Here is a 24,806-nt window from a genome sequence, read left to right on the forward strand (position 1 = left end):
CTGAGGGAAATTAAAAGGAAAATATTCAGCAACAGTGATAATTATAGTTACAGGTAGGTAGCCGTGTTGGTCTGAAGTAGTCGAAACAAAAAAAGTGATAATTATGTGATTATTATTATTATTAGTTCTTGGTAACACAGGCATCATTCCGTTTTAGGGTGGTATTCAGTAGTTCTACTGAGCAGACCTGAAATTAATGAGCATGACTCCTCACTGTTTAAAACACACACATACACAGCCATTTCTGATGACTTGGGAGCTAAATACTGTGTATGCACATGGGTTCATGGGTTCAGAGAAGGGAACATGTAAACAATGTGCTATTGGCGTCACTTCCTCTCTCTCTCATTCTTTTATTTCCCGCCCCGCCCCTCTCCTCCTCGTGCCATTCCGAGCCCGACTTGCATCAGCCTCCCGGACGCTAGCCGAAGACTGAAGTGCGGGCAGCTCTCGAGGCGTCGACGCAAGCCAATGCGCATGCTCAGAGACGGGCACATCGCCTGCGCGTGGCTGAATGCCCCACCCCCTAAAGAGCGGGCGGCCCTCGCAGCCTCGATACAGACGACTGCGCATGCTCAGAGGCGCCGAGGTAGCGAGCGAGGAGGAACTGAGGCGCCGGCGGCCTCTTTTCCCTTTCAGCCTGTGAGCGAGGCGGGCGGCGGTGGCCATGGCTGAGGAGGAGTCGCTGAGGAAGCAGGCCGACTTGGTGCGGCGCCTGAAGCAGGACAAGGCCCCCCAGGAGGAGGTGAGGCGGGGCGGGGGGTGTCGCTCCATATTTCAGGCTGAAGGTGGGCGGGCGGCGCCCTCGGCAGAGGCTGCAGGGAAGGAAGAGCGGCCGCCGCCTGGACCCGTCATTTGGGAGGCGGGCGGGGAGGCCTCCGAGGCGCTGCCAGGGGTCTCGTTTCGCTAACAGCCTAGATTAGAAGAAGCGACCCAGAGGTTTCCGCGCAAGTCGTTATCGGGGGCGAAAAAGATGGATCTCTACAGGATAAATATATACACTTACTGTATATGCAATTAGGAAACGGTGGACCTTATTATTATTATTCTATGTTTTTCCCTGACAAGGTCTCAGACTGGACATGTCAAAATTAATAGACCTAGCTTATCATAGAATTTTAGAGTGGGAAGGGATTTCCCAGGTGTCATCTAGTCCAACCCCCTGCATTGCAGGAATCTCAGCTAAAGCATCCGTGACAGATGCTTAAAAGCCTCCAAGGAGGCCTCTGTTTTCCTTTCTCCTTCCCCTCTCTCTCTGTAACAAGTAACAAGTGAGTTCTAATACACATCAATTAAAATAAACAATTTGTAAATGGATCCAAACTGTTTTAAATGCATCTTATGCTGAAAGATTTGTATTTCGTAAAATGAGCATAGGAGAGAGGCTACAACCACAGCAGGATTTGTCATTATTGGTGAGTTTTAATGGATCAAGGATGGTATCAGGATTAGAGTATTAACCAATACCAATCTTACTTAAGCAAAGCTATTGTATAAATATGAGGTGGATAAAAGCTGTGTAACTTGGATTGGTTAAAAAAATGTTACCTTTCAGATTGCAGAGCAGGTGGCAAAGCTGCTGGACATGAAGGCAAAGATATGTCCTGAAGAAGACAAACCTAAGTTCGTTCTCAAGACACCAAAGGTAAATTCCTTCATGTACACTCTCATTTTCTCAAGTGTGCATGCACACTTTTTATGCAAATGAAAGCTTACGAGGGTTTAGGAAGACTGTCTTGTGATTTCTTTCTGATGGCTCAAGTCATATCCTCCTGGAATCTTGCATGTCTTTCACTCAGTGAAACTACAGGGGATTTATTTGTTACTTCTACCCCTGCAAATTCTAGTGTGTGTATTCACAAGTGAGCCCCACTCTGTTCAGTGGGTCTTGTTGTCTGGTAAGTGTACGTAGCAGGGTTGCGGAACCTAAATCCTGGGAATTGAATGCAGTATTTCAGTCCTCAGTCCTCTTGTATCTGGCCTTTTTTATACATCCCAAGCTGCCCTCCTTCCTCAAGCTACACCCCTCACTGTGGAGTCCTGTATACTCAAACTGGGATCGGTTTTCTTTGATGCCTCCAGCAATATACCGATGTTAATAGACCCTACAAGGTGTTATAGCTTTAGATGCCCTTTTCTCAATCTTTTCCATCTTTACAATTTGAGATGAGGTAACCAGAACTGTACACAATATTACAAGTGTGACCTTATGGTAGATTCATATAACAGTATTATGATATTGGCAGTTTTATTTCCAATCCCTTTCCAATTATTCCTAACATGAAATTTGCCCTTTTTACAGGTGTTGCACATTGGGTTGATTTACACATCAAGCTTTCCACTATGGATTGCATCCAAAGCAGTGCCAGTAGAGCTTACTGGAACTTCCATTTTCTCCCCTCTGCCCCATGCCCTCCCAAAATCTTCTCCAGAGAGTCCACCAACCCCCCAGATGTGATTTTGAGGACTTGGGGGAGGGCTACGGAGGAGAGGAGGTTTAAGTTCCATTCTACTACTGCATGCTCCTTTCAAATAAAAATAAGTAACTTGCAGTCCAGTTTAGGAATAGACTAAAGGTATATGTAGTTTATTAACTTGCCAATGACAGCTTTTAACCCTAAGGTTTCATTAATTTGGAACAGTGACCTGATGACTGAAGTGCATCTCCTGCTGCAGGTTATATGTGTCAAGGGTGCTGTGATTTGCTGTCCCAGCAATGCTATCCCATTCATGTTTCCCAGTGCAGCTAGGCTACTTTAGCTGCATATAACAAATACTTTGCACTGCTACACCAAATTCTAAGTGAGTTCAGAGGTTTAGCATAGTAATTAGCTGCATTGCACCAGTGCAAGGAGACTTATGTTGTAATCTTCATGCTTGTGCAGTTCTTACCAAAGAGTAGGATCCTAACTTGCATGTAGTACTGAGTGGCCACTTTATCTTCAAAGAACATATGTTGTTGGAATCAGTGCCATTGATTATGGGGCAGGGAGCTATCCGGGTTCCTGCCTCCAGAAGGGCGCCATTGAGGTTCCCAACCTGTATGGGTGAGTGTACGGAAATGCAGGTGGGAGATGCCAAACTCGGTCCACTTCAGCTGTTATACCTGCAGCAACCATACCTGAGTGGAGATAGCAACCTTCTCATTAGACTGTTAGACTGGTTGGGGAACTATTGTTGGTCCTAAAGATAACTGGTACAGGACATTTTCATCATATTGTGCTCGTGCTGTATCAGATGCACTGGCTCCCATTGTGCTTCCAATTCTGAGCATAGCTGCCAAGTTATCCCTTTTTTTCAGGGATTTTCCATTATGCTGAATAGGCTTCCTCGCGAGAAAAGGGAAAACTTGGCAGCTACCGGTATGATTCTGAGCCCTGTTTTGATTTTATCTTGGGACTAGACTATCTGAAGGATTGCCTTTCATATATACCTCCCTGATCCTTCAGATCCTCTTCTGAAGCTGTATTCCACGGGTGTCAAACACAAGGCCCGGGGGCCTAATCCGGCCCGCCAGACCTCGCCATGTGGCCCGCGTAGCCGCCGCCGACAATAACCACTAGCAGTAGTTCTGGAGCCTGCGATTGGCCGAGGGTCAAAACCGGGGGCGGGGCTGCAGGCGGAGGCCGGGGCGCTGGAGCCACGCTGACGGCCTTGGCCAGGGAATTTCAATTTCAAATGAGGCTGAGGGAGGCGGTGGCACAGCGGCCAGACAGGGAAGTGAGATGCAGGAGGAGGAGGAAGTCCGCCGAGGAGGTAGGAAAGCCCTACAGGCGCCGCCGGCAAAGTTGGTGCCGGGATGGAGCAGCACTGGATTTTTTTTTGGCGGGCTTTGCTGTTGTCTCCGAGAGCGAGTGAGGCAGCACTGGGGAGCCGCCGCCCGCCGCTTCCCTTCCTCTCCTCGGCTGCATCTGGGAGGTGGGCGAGCGAGTGGGCGAAAGGGACGCGGAGTGAGCCTGAGGGGGAAGTAGGTGAAGCGCAACAGCCGCTCTCTTGATGGAGCCGGGTTTCTCTTCCCTCTTCCCCCGTTTTCTCCTCATAGACACTCGGGAGGGTGCCTGGCTTTTGCTCTGCCCCCCACCCCCGAGCCGCCCTTTGGCTTCTCAGTTCCGGCGGAGCTGCTCCCGGGGGGTGGCCGGGAGGGAGGCGGCGACGACGGCACGGGTTCCTGCTCTTCCCGCTCTGCCGTCGCCTCCTCTCAGCCCCTCGTGATGTAGGGCTCCAGATGGAGTCGCCTCGCGGTTTGAGTAGGTGGGAGGGGATTTTTTTGGGGGGGTTTCAAGCCTCCTCTGCCTGCAGTCCCGGTAGGGAGAGGCAGCGGCGAAGACGACAACAGCGCGGGTGGGGGGAAGAGCAGCTCTGAGGCGAAGATGCACATCCGCTGGGGCTGCCGCCGCCTTCCTCCTCGGGAAATCCGCTGCCCTCCCTCAGCGCGAGGGGAAGGGACTCTGGCGCTGAGGAGGGAGGATGCAAAAGCAAAGAGCAGGGAGTTGGCGCTGCACCGCATGTTCCTGCCCCTCTCCCAAGCATGGGGTGGGTTGCAGCGTGTGGCATCCTGCCTAGCGGGGTTTGGGTGTGCACAGGGCGGGAGAGGGAAGCCCTCTTTCCATCTGCAGGTTTTTAATCCCAGCAGTGGCTTTCTCCTTCCTGCCGAAGGTTTAGTTGAGCCCCCCCCCCCGGAAGCCGTCGATCCCCATCTTTTGTTCAAATTTCCCTCATTTACATCCCCTCACACGCGCCACGACGCAGGAATGTGATCCGCGTGGGGGCGGGAATGAGCTTACATTATTACAAAAAACAGTAATAATTGAATGCAGTGACAATAATTTATGATAATAAAGAGTGGACACATACCGGTAGTCCTACAGACACAACCGGCCCTTTGAGGGTGACCAAACTGCTGATGCGGCCCCCGATGAATTTGAGTTTGACACCCCTGCTGTATTCCATGTGTTCCTGTCAAGGAAACTGAAGCAGATGGCTGCTTGGAAGAGGGCCTTCTTACATAGACACCTCAGCTTCCATTTTTTGTGGCTCTTTGATGGCATGTGGAAGACTTATTTATTTACCTAGCCTTTTAAAAACATCTTTCATTTTTTAAAAAGTTATTTAACTTTATAACCTGAGCTGCTAGTATGTTTTCATTTTTCCACTTTTCAAAGGATAAGTTTTTAAGGCTTCGTCCTACTGTTTTGGAATTCCCCAACATCCTGTTTTCCCAATATGTTTTGGAACAGGAACCACCATTCTCATTTTGATAAACACTGCACTTGAACAGCACAAAGACTTTGAGGAAAGGGTGTTACCTACTAATCTAGAAGACAGTTTTTTATTAGCTTTATGACTTTATTTTAAGCTAACATAGACCTCTAATGGATAGAATGCCACTGTAAGAGATAAGTGCAAGGCAAAACTATCCTCTTCAACTAAGTCTTTGGCTGATTAATATCCTACAGCCTTTTAACTGTGTTGTGGGAGGGTGGTTAATATTTTGTTGCTTCTATTTTAACTATTTATTTGTGCTTTTATCTTATATGTTTATCTTGTGATCCACCCTGAGATCTTTTGATGAGGGGTGGGTTAAAATAATAATAATAAATAATAATCCAAGGCAACTCTGGTTCTTGGATGTGGTTGATCGCAGCTCTAGCAGCTCTTGGTAACTCCTTGTTTCTTTGGATTTTCTGTTGCCGTTTTTTATTCTCCACTCAAATCTGGATGGGCTCCAGCTCCATGTCAGGAAGTTGAATTGAGTACACTGAGAGACAGGGTTTTTCCAAACCAAATCAGGCCATCCCCTCCAGAGGTAGTTATTGCACAGCTTTATCATGCCAGATCCCAGATTCTGCCCACTGACATCTCTCTGAGGGGGCAGTGACCACAGCAGTTCTATATAGATGTCAGGATTTTCCAACTCTCCCTCCCCTCAACCAGCTCTCCTGTTCCTGGACGGACTGGTGAGAAAGGCAAGGGCTGGGAATCCTTCCTGCAAAGCGTAGTCGAAACAACCTTAGCGGTAGCTGCCACCACCCCTCTGTTCCCACCATGCACTCCAGGCGAGGAACCAGAGAAGAAACCCCCCTCCTGTTGTCAGGTGCAAGGCTCTCAGTCTCTCTTTGAGACTCAGACAGAAGTTCAACCGGTTTGGCTTTTCCTTGCTCAAACCCAGGCCCACTGTACCGTGCAGCCTACAGTAGAATTAGTTCAAAAGATTCCTTACAGGACTCTGGCCCACCTTAACGTGACACCAGCAAGCGTATCAAATCGGTAAGTGACTAAATGGCTTTAGGGACTGAACCAGAGCTTTCCCCCCTTAGCAAAGCACACACAAAAAGGAAATAAAGCAATGTTCCTTTTCCAAGGTTTATTAAAAAAACTTAAGACAGCTTAAAAATCAGTGCACATTTCTTAGAACGTTACAAACAGAAAAACAATAAAAGTATTTCTAGCTAAATACGTATGCATACATCAGAGTTTCAAAGAATGAAGTGAAGACGGCCCCTCCCTCTCACAGCCTCATGCTGACAGGGTCTTTGGCAAGCTGCTGCTGGCAAAATGCAAAGTTCCAACACCAAAGGAACTATTCTTATCCAGTTACAGGTAAGCCGTGTTGGTCTGAGTCGAAACAAAATTAAAAAAATTCCTTCAGTAGCACCTTAAAGACCAACTAAGTTTTTATTTTGGTATGAGCTTTCAGTGTGCATGCACACGAAAGCTCATACCAAAATAAAAACTTAGTTGGTCTTTAAGGTGCTACTGAAGGAATTTTTTTATTCTTATCCAGTTTAGTCCCGTGGGGTTCCATGATTAAACCAATGAAATGGCTGTCTCAATTAAGGCCTGCCAATGACTTTTAGGTGTGAGCATAACTCACAACTGTCCCTCATTAGGGCACTAAGTGGGGTTTGGAATGTCTTTGGGTAACTCCTCCTTTCTTCTCAGGCTAATTGATCTACAGCAGTAGTTACAGGTAGGTAGCCGTGTTGGTCTGAGTCGAAGCAAAATAAAATTCCTTCAGTAGCACCTTAAAGACCAACTAAAACTTAGTTGGTCTTTAAGGTGCTACTGAAGGATTTTTTTTATTTTGATCTACAGCAGACACTCAGGTGAAGAGGGTCTCCTGATCTTCCTTGACCCAATCCTCATACCACAAGTTCTGCTATTTGAATGTAAATCAGACTAATCAGATAACACAGGGGCCTCTTTTTACAGCCTGTAGTAGGCAATTAAATCAAACAGAGTAGGGAGGGGGAAGAGCAGGGCTGCTTAGAGGAGTCAATCTGAACTAACCTGAGGTTTTCCCTTCTCCCATAATCCTTCTGGGATATGAACCAAGGATTCTGATATTTCTGGGGTCCTGGCATGACAATAGGACTGCCACACTGCATAAATTTATCTGTGTAAATCAGAGGCAGCCTGATCCCATCCAGCCATGTTCATCAGACATTCTAAGGTGGACTAGTGCATCTCTGCAGAAACATCCTTTGGCAGGAGGTTGCTCCAGCAGGTTCTGTCACAGGGTTCTCCTCCCACCTTCCGGTGGTTACTGCTGTGTTACATTCATTTCTTGAGTGCTTCAGTCAAGAGGTTTCCTTTTCCTTATACTGTACTGTATTGTTCTTTGTTGAAATTGGTTACTTTTTTAAAGTTATGGCTACCACCTGGGAGGAAGATTCCCTCCTGTTCCAGCTGTCCACTACCATAGTTTTTATAAACTTTGGCCCCTGCCTACCAGAAGATAAATTAATCCTTTCCAGTATGTTCTACTCTCCACCAACAAGAAAAACGCTTTACAGAAATTCCTACTCTCCATTTTCCATTTATCTCAAATACAGCTGTTATAAAACCTTGCAGCCACTAGAGGATGCTCTTGCACAAATAACACACTGCTTCATAAATACTGTTTTTCCATACTGGGTTCTGAAAAAAAGACTGAAGTTCAGCATGATTGTGTGTAGGCGCACACTAGACTAGCTCAGAGACATCCTAGCCCTTCATTCTAAGTGTTCAGAGCCATCATTTTGTTTCTGGTTGGTGGAACTCAAGGTTCTAGTTTTAAAAAAGTAGGTAAATCAGGCCTGAAGCTTGTCTGTCCCTGCCCACTGTGCCACAAGCCTCTTCCTTGCTTTGGTTGTAACAGGCTAGTAAGTATGGCAATTGCTAGGTCAGAACTGGGTAGGTAAGATCTGGATCTGGATACAATCACAAGCAGCCACATTTAAACCCCAGCTCAATATAAAATTCATGTAGAATGTAGTAAAGGTAAGAGCTAGTTTTCTTTGTTACCAGTAATTTGTTTCCTAGCTTAGTTGGCTTCTTAGGCTTTGAAGCTTGAAAACTTTGTTGAATTCCACTTCCACTTTGAATTCCAAAGTTTGGCATAGTTCCTTTGCCTTTGATAACTGTTTACTTATTTACCCTCACAAAACAGATTGCAACCTCAACCGTAACATGTAACAGTATAAGATTTTAAGATTCTAAATTATTAAAATAAAAACAATGACATTTTAAAACTGCAGGAAGTAAAACAATTGCTGAACACAGCATCATAAAACCCCAATGCAGACTGGAGAAAAATAGTTAGCAGACTATTTTTAATCAATTTAGACTATATATGTACCGGTACTACTTCTCAATCAAAAGCTGCTCAGATTATATACTGTTGTTGTTTTAAAGCTTTGCTGGTTTTATCTATGAGTTACCTGCACTTTAGTGTTGATTTTATAGTTTGATTAAGCATCTCAACTTTTTCAAAATATATACTGTACAAGGTGGCTTACAAGCATGTTGAATTGCGTTATTTGCATTCTTATCAGGAATAGACCTCCACATGTAGGTCTTCCACCCTAGAACAAAGCAACAGACTTCTTCCTTCTGACTCTGATATCTGTTTAGATTTTGGCTGCCTGGTCAGGGGGGCAGAAAGCAAGGCAGCTTATAAGGAAAATAAAAATATTATATTCATGAGGATCCTCCCCTTAGGGCCATTGGTGGTAGGTGACCCTGTTTTGGGGTGGGGAGTCCTAGGGCAAAGTCATAACTTTAAAACCTTTTCTTAAACCACAAATTCTTTTGCCTTTCTGCCCAGGTAAGATCCTCCAGCACCATGTTCTGGAAGAGTTGTCATGGAATTTCTTCCCATTACTGAGTGCTGAAAATGGTGCACCACTTTGCCTACCTTCTCTGTTCACTTTTCCTGAACATAGCATGTGTTTAATGGAACAGAAGTCCATCAAGTTGTCTTCTGTTCTGGACTTTCAGGGTACCAGGGATTACAGTCCGAAGCAGATGGCAATCAGAGACAGAGTCTTCAGCGTCATTATCGATTGCTTCAAACGCCATGGAGCTGAGACAATAGATACTCCAGTATTTGAACTAAAGGTGAGATGGGGCAGCAGGGGGAATAGGGCAACTGAGGAAAGGTGCTGGTAGAAGTGTCAAATGTTAGTCCAGAAGTCAGACATAGATTTCAAGTTCTGAAACATAATAACAGAAGGGGGAATAAAGAAATGTTTTAAAGAGCCAGTGTCACACTCAATTTGCTTCCTGTGGAATTACTTTCTGCACTTAGGCTGCAGTCCTACATCTGCTCAGGAATGTCACACTCACCCAGTAAGAATTCTGACTAGGTATGTATAGGATTGCAGTGTCAGTTTTACATTTAGTTTTTTATTGTGTTGGTTTTTTTATATACATTTTGTAAGGGGCACTTTCATATGGAAGAAGAAAAGTTGGGTGGAAAGAATACAGTGGTACCTCTACTTACGAATGTTTCTACTTACGAATGGAGCTCCGTCCGCCATCTTGGATGTGGTTTAGATAGGACTTTTTCTACTTACGAATTTTTAGATAGGGTTGCTTCGACTTACGATTTTTTTCTCCCAATGCATTCCTATGGGATTTGACTTACAAATTTTTTCGTCTTACAAATGTGCGTTCGGAACGCATTAAATTTGTAAGTAGAGGTACCACTGTATAGGCTTTATGCAGGTCCTCCCCATGCACCTTATGGCTTTATAAGAGCAAATTTGCCTGAATATGCATTTGTTTTGCCCTAAAAAAACCTACTGCTTACCATGACTCTTTGCTTGCCTTTGATTTATTTTATTTTTTCTATCCCCTCTCCCACTCCTTACTTTTTAGGAAACTTTGACAGGGAAGTATGGAGAAGATTCCAAGCTGATCTATGATCTGAAAGATCAGGGGGGAGAGCTCCTATCTCTTCGCTATGATTTAACTGTATCCTTAAATCCCATGCTCCTAGCTCGGGCAGAAAACTGCTCTTCAGGAGACGAGGAACACCTGCACTTATTCCAATTTAAAAAATGCAAGTTTTTGATTACTCAAGCTAAGTAGATTCAGAAACTTTTGGGACATCATTTTGATGGCAAAATTCTTTTTTTAAAGCACACATTTTTTTGTGTTTGTCACCTTGTCACAAGCATGGAAACAGGCAAAGACATGTAAATGTTGAGGTAATAGGTGTACGTTGGGTCATGCAGACTGTAGCAGGTTTTGTACAATCCTATTTTTTGAAAGAGAAGGTCACAGTTGATTCTGAATCACAGGAACCATTGTTGCTCTCAACTTTTAAGAGTATTTGCATTTTTTAAAAAATGGTGTGCCTCATTTAAAGAAGTATAAGCTTTTCAAAAGTGAATGTGCACCATTGCTTCTATTCATTTACACATCTTGTTCTTTTTGCTTCCTGGTGTCAGCTAGCAGATGCCAAGTCATTTCTTCAACTCATTTCAACCCACTAGATCAAATGCATCCAGTAGTACTGTATAGGTTAAATTATATACATTAGGATTTTAGATGTTTTCCTTAGCCTTCTCTTCTCAGGTTCCATTTGCTCGTTTTCTGGCTATGAACAAAATGACCAATATTAAACGTTACCATATTGCTAAGGTCTACAGGCGGGACAACCCAGCCATGACAAAAGGCCGATACAGAGAGTTCTACCAGTGTGTGAGTATCTGTAGGATGGCCTTAAAGCATATATGACTCATTGGTTTCCTGCTCGTTCCTCCCTTCTCATGCTGCATATAACATTCTTGCTCTACTTCCTTCTCCCAGTCAGACCCAGCTGGTGCTGTTCCCATTTTCTCCTGTAGTTGGCTGTCATCTCTTTCTCCTGCCTGAATTGCTTTCAGAGCTTAAAATAATGTAACATCCAGAGTGTTTTGTAGTTATCCTCAACCCCCCCCCCCGCCCTTTTTCTACAGGAACACTTCCCTTGATTCAGTGAAAGCCTGGTGAAAATACCTTAAAGGTAGTGGGACACACAAGTAATTGTTTTCATTTTGACTGACAACTATAGGAGGACCTGGAACAGCTGCCAAGAAAGATATAGTTGTTATAGTTTGGATTTGATATCCCGCTTTATGACTACCCGAAGGAGTCTCAAAGCGGCTAACATTTTCCTTTCCCTTCCTCCCCCACAACAAACACTCTGTGATGTGAGTGGGGCTGAGAGACTTCAAAGAAGTGTGACTAGTCCAAGGTCACCCAGCAGCTGCATGTGGAGGAGCAGAGACGGGAACCCGGTTCCCCAGATGATGAGTCTACCACTCTTAACTGGTTAGGCTGTAGACTGGCTCGGCTAGGCTGTAGATCAGCTGCTTCAGGAATGGAGGGAAGGGCCGCCTTACAGAAATAAGGGAAATAACACTGCCTGGAGAGAGAAGGTGGAAAACTCCCTGTAGCTCAGTCTGTGGTTTCCTTTCCAGATTTGCTTTATTCTAGAGTTTATTGGAGTTCTACGGATTCCAGTTTTTTGTTTTTAAGTGCATTCAGCCATGAAATCTCACAGCGGGAAACCTGGAGAACACTTTTAAGTGGACTCAGTGGGAGGAAGTTATGGATGGAGGAAGCAGAGCCAAACCAGCAAGCCCCTCACCCCATCTTGTAGTACTCTGTTCAGGCATAATGTCTGAACCGGGCTTGTATCTCCATTCTGCTGATACACTGCTTTGTATGTTCATAAATGGTGCTGTATAAATGATACACTGCTGTGCCTACATGCTTGTTTACTGGCTGCCACCAGAGTGCAGTTAACTGACATTTTGTCTTAATTTGTCTGCATACATTCACTTACACTTTCTCAGCCTTGATTTGCCTCAACATTTTTTATCATCTTTGGCACCCTTTTATATTTGTGGGTACCTTGATATGATTAAAGGGCTAGATACTTGAATGTGTGCCTTGTTCCAAATCTCAAATGACTGACAATCCATGCTACTATTATTTTTTACATTTCTTACCTGCCCTTCACCATAGAGTTCCAAGGCAGGTTACAAGAATATGAATATACAATGTTAAAATTAGTTTAGACAACTTAACTGCCTTGCTCTGCTGTCAAGACTTGGGGCAGATGTGAACTATGTATCAATCAACCTATGTGTCTGTCACTCAGGTGGATGTTTTATGCTTTAAGGATTTTCACTTCTGCAATTTGTGCCCCAGGATTTTGACATTGCTGGCCAGTATGACCCCATGATTCCAGATGCAGAGTGCCTGAAGATTATTCATGAGATCCTGAGTGCCCTACAAATAGGACCATTTGTTATCAAGGTGAGAACAAGTCTAGAAATCTACAGCAGTTTTATCCAGAATGTACACAAAATACTATTCTCTTTATTTAATCTTCTTGTTTGCAGTGAACGTAAAATGAGAAACGCAGTTGGTTTTGTCTTAATTTTTCAGTATATATTCATTGTGCTTCCTCAAATTTGATTAGAAATTGCTGTATTTTTCCATGTATAAGACTAGGTTTCCCCCCCTAAAAATAACATCCAAAATTTGGGGGCATCTTATACATGGATAGATCTCCCCCCATTTTCTTAGAGTCCCGCTAAATTGGGGGTGTCTTATAGACAGAAAAATACGGTATTTATTTCCCCAGCTTTGCTGCTTTCTCCTTATTTGTATTTGCGGGTCCCTTACCAGAATTGTCCTAGCAAACATAAATCACTTATATATATACCTTGATAGACTATAGATAGACCATAGATTGTTTAATTAGCCAAAGGCATGGGAGAATAGGAATGTTTTTGTCTCGTGCCTGAAGATACTAATGAGTCTTCCTGGGGAGAATATCCCACAAGCAGGGAGCCACTGCAGGAAAGGCCCATTTCAGAGTTTGATTGTTACTAATTATCTCAATGCTGTTGTCTTCTCCATACTGTAGAACAGTGTTTCTCAACCTTTTTTGGGCCACGGCACACTTGTTCCGTGAAAAAAATCACGCGGCACACCACCATTAAAAAAGTTTAAAAAATTAACTCTGTGCCGCCCTATATGAGCGCTCGGCGGCTTTCGATTGGGTGCGGAAGACCATAGACAACTAAGTCAAAGGGACGCTCGAGGAGGAACCATAGAGATAAAAGAGAGAGCAGAGAGTGGTGGTGCGGGCGGGGCAGGCAGGCGGGTTATGACAGGAATCGCCTCCATCTTGTGAAGGGCGCGCTCAAACGCAGCCATGCTGAGAAGGTTCTCCGCTCCGTACGGTAGTTCTGCAAATCGCCCTTCTCGTCGCCGCACGCCGCGGCACACCAGCCAGCGTCTCGCGGCACAGTAGTGTGCCGCGGAACAGCGGTTGAGAAACGCTGCTGTAGAAAGAAAGAGGAGGGCTGTGGTCAGTTCTGCCATGAGTGAGATAATGTATCTCCTACTGATTTCAGTTTCAGTACTTCAATACCAACTCCTATTGGTTTCAGTTACAGTACTTCAGAGGAAAGATGAGGCCGTTGGATGGGCAGCTGCCTCTGGCTCGCTTTCCTCCCTCAAGAAAGCTAAGTAATTTTTTGTGGGGGAAAAGGTCCATTTCCCCCCACAAAAAATAACTCCGCTTTCTTGAGGGAGGAAAGTGAGCCAGAGGCAGCTGCCCATCCAACGGCCTCATCTTTCATCTGCCCCTCAGAGGTAATAACATGCAGAAGCATGAACCATGAGTGGGGAAAATAAAAAACCAACTTCCCTGCAGGTCAATGACCGTCGTATCCTTGATGGGATGTTTGCAGTATGTGGAGTTCCAGAGAGCAAATTCCGGTCCATCTGCTCTGCTGTGGACAAGCTAGACAAGGTAAGGACATCAGGATAATAAATTCTGTTTTTACCGTGGCTCAAGTTTTTGGTAAACATGGAAAGGCCTTGACATCCCACTGCATTTCCCATGGTGTGACCATAAGGGAAAAAATAAACGTGTACAGTATAATAAAAAAAACCATAGAGAAAGAAAAAGTTGGGCACCTAAGGCTACCAGAAGACGTTGTGATAGTTTTTGGTCCTCCCTCAGAACTACAGTGTGTTGGGGGCTGATGGCTGGGCCTAGGAAGCCAAAGCTTATGATAATCAGAAAAGAGGGTTTTCAAGGCTTCCTAAGAACTTGGGTACAGCATTAAATATTCACCCTCATCCTTTTTCTGAAACCCTGCTCCTTGAGAATGAAACTGATACTGGATTGCTCTTGATGAGTGGCAGAGAAACTGTCAAGTTTGGATTGGAAGAAGTTGGCATATATGCAGGAGGGGAAACTTATTTTTTGAAAAACTTTTTATTGGGTTTTATAAGCAAGGATCATAGGAATAATGTATGTTACTAATAAATAGACCAAGTCTTCTGATGCTGTTTGTATAACACAAAAATAGCATAATACGTTTGCAGTAATATCTACAACATATGGTTAGTTGGTGATCAGCGTATAAGTTCTTGTTTTGTGAATTTTTCTTTTTTAACCCTCGGACATAATGTGATTATCAGTGCTCATATCTTGCAGACTAATATTTTGCAATAGCTACTGTTTATATCTTGGTATAATAAAGTTTTCAGATCAACACTCATTCTATAATTACTCTTTTAATTGCTCCATTAACATTAGTCTAGTATTTCATGACAACTTGAGACGTCCCCAGTTTAAAGTTACTCTTTCTGTCTTTTTAAGATCCCACATGCTGGAAACAAAGGTTTGGGTAATGATTACCTTGACTTCTTAGCTTAACTGCTCAATTTGTGGATCCATTTTTGTCCTACTTAAATGCTTGGATTGCCACATCACACTATTTACCTCTTCAAATATGGCAGACCAAGTTAGCGCACAGAGTTCCACATGCAATAAAAAGGTAAAGGGACCCCTGACCATTAGGTCCAGTCATGACTGATTCTGGGGTTGCGGCGCTCATCTCACGTTATTGGCTGAGGGAGCCGGCGTACAGCTTCCAGGTCATGTGGCCAGCATGACAAAGCCGCTTCTGGCGAATCAGAGCAGCACACAGAAACGCCGTTTACCTTCCCGCTGGAGGGAACTGCTTCGAACTGCTAGGTTGGCAGGAGCTGGGACTGAGCAACGGGAGCTCACCCCGTCGCGGGGATTCAAACCACTGACCTTCTGATCTACAAGCCCTAGGCTCTGTGGTTTAACCCACAGCGCCACCCGCATCCCTCCACATGTAATAGTACACACTTAATAAGGTCAAGGCAGAATACTAACATTATTTCTTTTTTGAATTGTTTCCTGTGGAAACGATAGGTTCCAGTACATATATCGCAAATCCCAAGTGTCTAGTTAATTTGCACCACAACAATATTTTGCTTTCCCTGCTCCCTTTTTTCACATTAATGCAAAATTAAGTGTGGGTATGAGCAGGGAAGTTCTGCTCTCAACAGTTTTGTGTGATGAAGGATCCCTGGCTGCAAGTGCAACATAAGGAAAGTCAGGGACTGGGGAGGGGAGGGGGAGTGCATGTTTTGAGGCAGAGCTTGTATATATACTCCTGCCTATACTCACTATGGCAAATGCCTGAGCATGTATTATGTGTGTATCCCATCAAATGAGGCACGTTTTCCTGCAGTAATACTGTTGCTTTTTTTATTGCACACCACCCCCTCAGGGACTGTGTAGAAATTCCTGGAGATTATTTTCTAGTTTGTAGTCATAGAATCATAGAGTTGGAAGAGACCACAAGGGCCATCCAGTCCAACCCCCTGCCAAGCAGGAAACACCATCAAATCATTCCTGACAGATGGCTGTCAAGCCTCTGCTTAAAGACCTCCAAAGAAGGAGACTTGTCAGCTCTGCCCACACCATCAGCCAGAGCAAGCTGTTTTTCTTCTCAAGACAGGGCAGACTAGTACCTGCTGGTCAGCAGCCAACAGTAGCTTCACCTCCCCATCTATGGAGACTGGAGTCAAGTCAATAGGGGTTTGAAATATGGAGAGAAGTCCCATAGAATCAGAATAGAAATGAGACAAGGAAAATGCTTCTGAACTATCCCAGTTAACAAACCACTGGCTCGTTAAAACATTAAGAGACCATATAACTCTCATTCTGTACACAGATGGCTTGGGATGATGTGAGAAGTGAGATGGTTGGAGAGAAGGGGCTCTCGCCAGAGATTGCAGATCATATTGGTGAATATGTTCAGCTTAGGGGTGAGTATGAAATAGCAAAGCTTTGTCATTCTTATTCTGAGGCATGTGGGCTTGGGATCTCATGCTGCTGTTCAAGATAGTGTTTAATCTCTGTGACACAGAAAGGGACGTTGTGTTAGCACCAATGCATACACGACTGAGTGGGGGAGGGACAGAGAACAGGAAATTATGCTGTTTATTCTCTCATATTTCCGTGGACACATTGCAGGGAGAAGGGAAGTATATCTCCACTAGTGTATTTCAGCCCGTTTAATAACGGGCGCTAGAACATCCTGGGGTTCGGAGAAGTGCTTGTGCAGCGCTTCTCCGAACCCTGGGACCTGTCCTTGCTGTCGGCGGCAGGGGGACAGGAACGGAGGAGAAAGCGCTGCGTTCTCCTCCGTTCCTCTCCCGCAGCCGCCGACAGCAAGGAGACATACCAGGGTTCAGAGAAGCGCTTGCGCAGCGCTTCTCCGAACCCTGGGACCTGTCCTTGCTGTCGGCGGCAGGGGGACAGGAACGGAGGAGGAGAATGCGCTGCGTTCTCCTCCTCCGTTCCTCTCCCCCAGCCGCCAACAGGAAGGACGCGCGCACTCTCCCCCCCCCCCTGCCTCCTCCAACCGCCACTCCTCACGGCCAGGGAGGGTTGTGAGGAGGCTTTCGCCGGCCTCCACCCTCGCTTCCCTGACGTGCCCTGCAGTGAGGCGGGAGCGGCGGTTGGAGGAGGCGGAGGGGGGGGAGAGTGCGCGCGCGCAGTCTCTGCTGTCCAATCCCTGTATCCCTGGGGCACATGCGCAGTGACCCAGGGACACACGGGACAGCTTGGACGCAGGGACAACTTGGACATTATTATATAGGATACTGATCAAAAGAGAAGCACAGTCTAAAGTCTGGAAGCAAAAGCACACGGATCATTGTATTTTCCTGCAAGGTCATCGTGTCTGACTCAGCACATAGTCTGAAATACAAAAGGGGTGGTCAGCCTCCTCGCCCCCTCTGGAGAGTCCTGGCAATTGAGGCTAAAGCACTTAGCTGATGGGGAAAAGCGTCTGCGGGTTTAACTTTCCAGTGTCTAAAATTATATTTAACCTAAGTATAGCCATATTATTAAAAAAGATACAACTGCATCAGATGAGAGAACTGAGAAAGAACTGTTGAGCTGGGTTGGCAGGAGATGGTTTTCTGTTGGTCCTGATGCATATTTTGCAGAGGATAATACGTACTGCATGTATCACTTCTGCAGGTGGGCTGAGTCTGATTGAGCAGTTGCTCCAAGATCCAAAGCTGTCGCAGAACAAGCTGGCTAGGGAAGGCCTTGAAGAAATGAAGCTGCTGTTTGAGTACCTGACGATTTTCAGCATTTTGGAGCAAGTGAGTGAGAGCAGTGCAATTCTAATCCTGGTCCATCTCATCACCTGAGTGTTTCTGACTTCTAAGGAGGTTCTGGTCCTATTTTGCAGGTTTCCTTTGACCTGAGCCTGGCTCGTGGTTTGGATTACTACACTGGAGTAATCTGTGAGGCTGTTCTCCAGCAAAGTGACCAAACAGATGAGTCTGTGAGTGTGGGCAGCATAGCCGGAGGTGGACGCTATGATGGACTTGTAGGGATGTTTGACCCCAAGGGGCGGAAAGTGCCTTGTGTGGGATTCAGCGTTGGCATTGAACGGATCTTCTCCATCATGGAACAAAAAGTGGCGGTAAGGACTGCTTGCTTTTCCCTTTATCAAAGTTTGGTTAGTCAGCTCACAACAAACAACTACAAGCTCTTGTCAGTTTTGGAGTCTGTGGCCATGTGACTCTCAGAGCTTTTAAGTACACTGTATATTTGGAGAGACTTTTTACATCAACTAAAGTTGTCATGTCAATGGCAGCTCATCCAAAGTGTTGAGAAATATACCCATTATTGGAGGAACTGGAGCTTAGCTGAACAGCATAGTTGTAGACATCCCAAGCTGACCCCATAGTTCCTTTACACAAGTATTTAAGGGAGTGGGGGCTAAATAAGATTTGTATCAGTGCCTTAATGGAATGGGGATAGAGTTATGTGTATGCTTAAACTCTCTAGAAAAGACAGAATGTGGAAGAGGTTACTCTCTATGCCAGGGTACAAAGTCCTAAACTAGAAATCTTTAGAGGGATAAATTTCTCCACAGAATCACTTTGCATGGAAATACAAAGTGAAAAATGTAATTCAGTTCAGAGGATACATTACTCTTGCACACCAGTTTTTTGAAGTTCTTTGAGGGTATGTACAAGTAGAACATTTTCTCTTATGTTCTCTTTATCTGCACAATCCATTATTTTATAAACTTCATATCACATTTCTCAAAAGAAAAATGATTTTTTTTTTTATTTTAACAGCCAGAGAGCTTATTAGCCAGTCTTTACCCTAAGTGTTTAAGCTGTTCCTGGTGTGAAAAGGGTGGAAAGGCATACTTTCCTTATGATAGCTAGCAGGTCCATCAGTAGTAGGAAGGCTCTGCTGTGGTGCAATTTGTTGTGTTTGTGGTGGTGGGGTCTTTCTACTTGAATCTCACTGCTTTTTACACTGGAATATGTTATGCATCTACAGCAGGGACGTCGAACTCCCAAGAGACTACGATCTACTCCCGGGGGGTGGGGACTGGCAGAGATCTACCCATTTTTTTAGTGGGGCAGACCAAAGTTGTTGAGCTTTTTTAAAACAGCAAGTTTCCAGGATTAAAATAAATCACTCACCAACTACACAGCCGTTAACAGACGAATACAGCGCTACAGCAGACAACAAAGGAACGTGATGCAGGGAAAGACTGAGGGGGGAGGGGGGTGGAGATAAGGATCCAGGGATCGACCTGTTGATCACGGTTGACCGGTTGGACACTCCTGATCTACAGGTTTGCTATAAGCACAACTGTCTCTAATGTGCAACATTATTTGCAAACATTATTTGCCTGCTGTAGTACAAGGGTAGCATAGCTCTTCAGTACTGTTGGGATGGTTCAGTAGTCTATTGCACGGTGCAATAAGCTCATGTAACGACTTGAAATCATCTGGCATACATAAATTTTGTGATTCTCTTGTTAGAGTGCTTCTATGTATCTTTTTCAAACATCTGTCTCCACCTTCAGGCTTCTGAGGAAAAGATCCGGACAACTGGGACCCAGGTGCTCGTGGCATCTGCTCAGAAGAAACTCCTTGAAGAGAGGCTGAAGCTTGTTTCTGAGCTGTGGGATTCTGGGATCAAGGTGCAACTGCAGTATATCAGGAGTTGGGCCCAAAATAGGGGTCGTAGAATTGGGGGTGGGGAGAAGGGAAGTTATTTCTGTTCCTCTGTCTTTGTCATGTGGCAGGAATGAATAATAGGAATAGGGGTATGTTTGACAGGTGAGGGGACCAGACATTCCTACACACATTCACATGGGCATAGCCAGGATTTTTGTTAAGGGGAAGCAGGACTTTTGTTAGAGGGGCAGAACCGACATGATTGGTCAGTTAGTTAAATATTTCTATTATTTTACTTTATCGGGGAATTGCCCCCCTTGCACATTCACCCTCCATTCAAGCAGTAAAATGTATTATTGCAGTTCAAGGCACTTCCAAAGGGTGAGGCACCTAGGGAAAGCTACATGATTTGCCCTGTAGTTAATTAAATAGCCTAATACTTCATCCTAAAATAGTTAGATGAATTCACATTACATACCCTTCATTTTTAAAAAATGTAAAATCCTGCTAGATCTGCAGCCTTAAGTGAAACATGCAATGGCGATGATTTGGACTTTGTATAGTCTTAATTAAGTTTGCATTATGAGGATCATTATGTTCTGCAATAAGGGAATCTAGTTGTTGGTTGCAATATATTCCTGGCATTTAGAGGCATCTGCCAGTAACAAGTAACACAACAGACTTCAATCTTTCTATCGTCAGGAAATATTATTTGCATCATTCCAATGTGTTGAAGTTTCTCGGTATGTTTGATGGGGTCATGATTGGTTCACACACGTCACTGGTCAAGTCTACTGAATTTCATGTGGGTTAACAGTTTGCCCTAGGAAACACACTAGGCATACAATTCCAGATTGCTGGGGAGAAATGGGAATGATGAATAGCCTATTTTTAGATAAGCCTATGTACAATCAGTATTATTTTCATCGAGAAAACCTGGATAAGCTTTCTAAATGGTCCCCCAACACCACAGTTTGAAACTTATTTGCAAAGCACAGTGGAGGTTACTCTCTGTCTTGGCCTACTAACTTTTTTCTTCTGCTTTGTAGGCAGAGGTGCTTTATAAGAAGAACCCCAAACTGTTGAACCAGTTGCAGTACTGTGAGGAGACAGGAATCCCTCTTGTTGCCATCCTGGGAGAGCAAGAGCTAAATGATGGAGTGGTCAAACTGCGAGATGTAGCTACTAGAGAAGAGGTATTCATGGCTCTTCATCTTACGTTTTTGCAAAGAGAAAGTCTGAGAGCAAAAATATAACAAATGTCCAGCTAAAAGCAGGAGTAATTTCATATAAATGGAATTCATTTGTCTTATTAGTCAGAAGGGCTCTGCACACAACATAAAACTATATCTGCACAAACGTAAATGTATTTATTACATTTAAATAGTACCTTTCTACAAGTAGCTCAAAGTAGTATACATCATTCTCCCCACTTTATTTTATCTTCTCAACAATCCTGTGAGATAAGTTCAACTGAGAGACTGTGTCTGGCCAGTTATCACCTAAGATTTAAATCTAGTCCAGCGTTAGAACTACTGTATCACACTGGTTCTCAAGTGTTATCAGGTCTGCCCTGGGGTCAAATTTAGTGCTCTTGTTGTTTCCTACTACTCAGGCTCACTGATTCTATTCAAAACAAAATAAAAAAAATCCTTCCAGTAGCACCTTAGAGACCAATTAAGTTTGTCATTGATATGAGCTTTTGTGTGCATGCACACTTCTTTAGATACACTTATATATACACTTGTATAACAGACCCTTATATATAGTGAGAGGGTGGGGAGGGGTATTTCTCAGAAGGGTGGTGGGAATGGGTGATTGACTGATAGGTGTGGTAAACCTGTTGACGACTGTTAACGGCTACAATTGGTCTTACAGGAAAAAGCAAGGGGTGAGATGACTAAAGATAGCTTTATTATGTATAATGAGATAAGAATCCAATGTCTTTATTCAGACTAGATCTCTCCATGGTTTTAAGTTTGGTAATAAGTTGCAGTTCAGCAACTTCTCTTTCCAGTCTATTTCTGAAATTCTTTTGTAATAAGACAGGTACTTTGAGATCTTGTATAGAATGTCCTGGGAGATTGAAGTGTTCTCCTACTGGTTTCTCTGTCTTGTGATTCCTGATGTGAGATTTATGTCCATTTATCCTTTGGCGTAGGGTTTGGCCTGTTTGTCCAATATAGAGAGCTGAAGGGCACTGTTGGCATTTGATGGCATACACAATGTTAGAAGATAAGCAATTAAATAGTCCTGAGATGGTATGTTTGATGTTGTTGGGGCCAGTAATGGTGTTGTCTGGGTGTATGTGGCAGCAAAGTTGGCATTTGGGTTTCTTGCTGGCTCTGGTACCAGTGTCCATGTTAACTCTGGTGGTTGTATTATTGTGGGTGAGGAGTTGTTTAAGATTGGGTGGCTATCTGTAGGCAATGAAAGGCCTTCCTCCCAGAGCTTGAGAAAGAGAACTACAATTGTCTAGGAGAGGTTGTAGATCTCTGATGATGCGTTGTACTGTTTTAATTTGGGAACTGTATGTGATTACTAGTGGTGTTTATTTTCTTTTGTGGGCCTGTCTTGCAGAAAGTTCTCTCTGGGTATCAGTCTGGTTCTGTTGATCTGTTGTTTAACTTCATCAGGTGGATATTTTAGTTCTAAAAAGGTTTGCTGTAGATCTCTTAGGTGAGAGTCCCTGTAGAGTTGGAACAGATGCAGCTGTAATGTAGGGTATTCTGAGTAATACCCCTCCCCACCCTCTCACTATATACTGTATAAGGGCCTGGTGACTTCTGTTTCAGTGTATCTGAAGAAGTGTGCATGCACACAAAAGCTCATACCAATGACAAAGTTGGTCTCTAAGGTACTACTGGAAGGATTATTTTTTTAATTTTGTTTCGACTATGTCAGACCAACACGGCTACCTACCTGTAACTGAATTCTATTCAGTTAAGTCTTTCAAAGGCAGGAGATAAGAAGTTTGAGATTACAGAAGTCTAGAATAAGGTGTGAATTATCTAATCCAAAGATAAAGGAGCTCTTACTGGCTCCTTTGTATTGAATGAGGTATGTCACACTTTATTCTAATTTAAGCAATTACAACTTGTTTTTCAGGCCAGTTCCACATATATTTTGGAGACAGCAATACATTCCTTGCTAATCCAATAATTCAAATGTTTGTTTTTCTTTTCTGATCTTGTTTAGCCAGCCACAGCAGCTATGTTGGGTAACAGACAGCCAAGGGAACTGCTTAACAGTTTGAGAATACAAACTACAAGTGAAACTCGGAAAATTAGAATATTGTTGAAAAGTGCATTTATTTCAGTAATGCAACTTAAAAGGTGAAACCAATATATGAGATAGATGCATGACATGCAGAGAAAGATATGTCAAGCCTTTATTTGTTGTAATTGTAATTGTCGTTAGGTGGGTCAATTATAAATGGAATGTAATTAATGAAATGTTATAGTGATGTTTATTTTTGTTTATTTTTGTATTATTGCAACTATTTGTTTTATTCCAAAAGAAAGCATTTGTAAAAAGAAAAAGAAAAAATAAGTTGCATTACTGAAATAAATGCACTTTTCAATGATATTCTAATTTTCTGAGTTTCACCTATATATGGGAACCTAGATATTATACACTTAAAGTATATATTAAACATATGCATTCTTGCTTAATCTCACAACTAACTTCATCCAACTGCATAAATTCACAAATATGGCTGTCTGACCACTTTTCCATCCTGCCTTCCTTACACCTGAATCCCAGTGTATGGTGGTGCTGCCAGTGACTATTTCATAGGGCAGGACAAGGTGAATCATGCTCTTGAAATACTGCAGTACTGAAAGTGCAGTGTATGTTCCATTTGAGGAGTAATAGTTATTGGCTGAGGAGCAAGGAAATACTACTAATTTGGCTTATCTTGTGAACTTGCCATTTAAATTGTTTAAGCATGGCAAAACCTCCTGTTTCCAAAAAAAAGGACAGGGTGAGGAGGGGAGGTCTGATCTCTTCAATGCTTTTAATTGATCTCTGAGACGTGGAGGAGAGGGAAAAGGAAAAGGCAACAAAACTTTCTTCAACTTTGTTTGGAAGGCAGATTTCTGCCTTGCCCACCCCCACCCCCCAACTAGGATTTCTCTCTCACACAGTTGCAAAACCACAGGAAATCTTATCTTGCTAGGTGCTGCCTAAAAACCCCATGCCCCCCCATTCTGTGACATCCAAGAAAAAGCAATGTAAAAGCAGTCATGCAAGTCACAGGTAGACTTTTGAATAGTGTCAAAAATTATTGCAAATGAGGGATCCAGCTGAGGACTTGATAAACTTTCTGCTGTCAAGTTGCAAGCAATCTCCAACTTAAAAGTGATAGAAAAATTGCAAATTCCATTTAATAGAGGGAAAGGTAGCTAGAGGGGTGGTTTATTATAACACAGAATATACTGGCCTGATTCACATGTCAAAGTAACTCAAACTCTTGGCTTGTTCTTGGCAATAGTTGGTGATTAGGGAGCAGAAAGAGAGCTTAACCATGATGACAGGCTTCAGATGGCAGGCTAAGCCCAAAGGGTCAAGGTGAAGCAGAGCGGCTCTGCAGGCTCTCTTCTGGGAGCCCACACAGTTGCAAGGCCCCAGTAAGGCATAGCTGGACTTACTATATTGTACAAACTAAGCCATTGTGTTTCAGTAGGCTGTTGAGGGGTGGGTGCACTGGGGTGGGGAGCGAGAGACACATGTTTTGTAGCTTACTCATGTTTCTGCTTTGCAGGTGAATATTCACAGAGAAGGAATTATTGAAGAGATCAAGAGACGAACATGTCTTCCCTAGAGGTTTTCACTGGATTCCCTTGGGAAGATTTGCTGAGACCCTTTTCAAAACATAATGCCTGTTTTGCTCGTAATGCATCCTTGGACGTGGGGGGGGGCGGTCCTCAAAACTGTATTTATTTTACCATGGAGCTTCTTTTCACTGGATTTGAGGAGTGACAGGACATTATTTTATTTTTAAAGTTGCTCCTATAAAATAATTCAAAAGAACCTTTCTGAGTTGTTTTCTAGGGAACGCCATCTGCTCTGTGAGCATCTTGGTGTTTACACAGAGAGAGTGCATGACACTTTCAGCATTCTGGTCTATGCACTCTCCCTATTCTGACTTCATCTGCCGGCATCATATTAATAAAGCTTATTACAACCCCATG

The 24,806-nt window shown here is 43.8% G+C and overlaps 1 protein-coding gene across 1 annotated transcript; it reads left to right on the top strand.

Moving 5' to 3' along the window:
* The first annotated feature begins 567 nt into the window (after positions 1 to 567).
* On the top strand, positions 568 to 24,806 carry LOC118079349 (histidine--tRNA ligase, cytoplasmic). The gene is made up of 13 exons (XM_035103482.2): positions 568 to 745; positions 1,556 to 1,645; positions 9,262 to 9,381; positions 10,144 to 10,239; positions 10,846 to 10,971; positions 12,469 to 12,576; positions 13,988 to 14,086; positions 16,338 to 16,431; positions 17,654 to 17,781; positions 17,871 to 18,107; positions 19,518 to 19,634; positions 20,661 to 20,807; positions 24,377 to 24,806. The coding sequence occupies exons 1-13, from the start codon at positions 668 to 670 to the stop codon at positions 24,434 to 24,436; spliced, it is 1,500 nt and encodes a 499-aa protein (XP_034959373.1). The 5' UTR covers positions 568 to 667; the 3' UTR covers positions 24,437 to 24,806.

The sequence above is a fragment of the Zootoca vivipara genome, chromosome 8 (genome assembly GCF_963506605.1).
Source record: "Zootoca vivipara chromosome 8, rZooViv1.1, whole genome shotgun sequence".
Classification (NCBI taxonomy): domain Eukaryota; kingdom Metazoa; phylum Chordata; class Lepidosauria; order Squamata; family Lacertidae; genus Zootoca; species Zootoca vivipara.

Excerpts from the sequence above, each read along its gene's own strand:
- LOC118079349 (XM_035103482.2), top strand. The coding sequence starts at position 668 with ATGGCTGAGGAGGAGTCGCTGAGGAAGCAGGCCGACTTGGTGCGGCGC. Across the intron at positions 746-1,555 it reads ACAAGGCCCCCCAGGAGGAG|ATTGCAGAGCAGGTGGCAAA; the intron begins GTGAGGCGGGGC and ends GTTACCTTTCAG. Across the intron at positions 10,972-12,468 it reads ACAGAGAGTTCTACCAGTGT|GATTTTGACATTGCTGGCCA; the intron begins GTGAGTATCTGT and ends TTTGTGCCCCAG.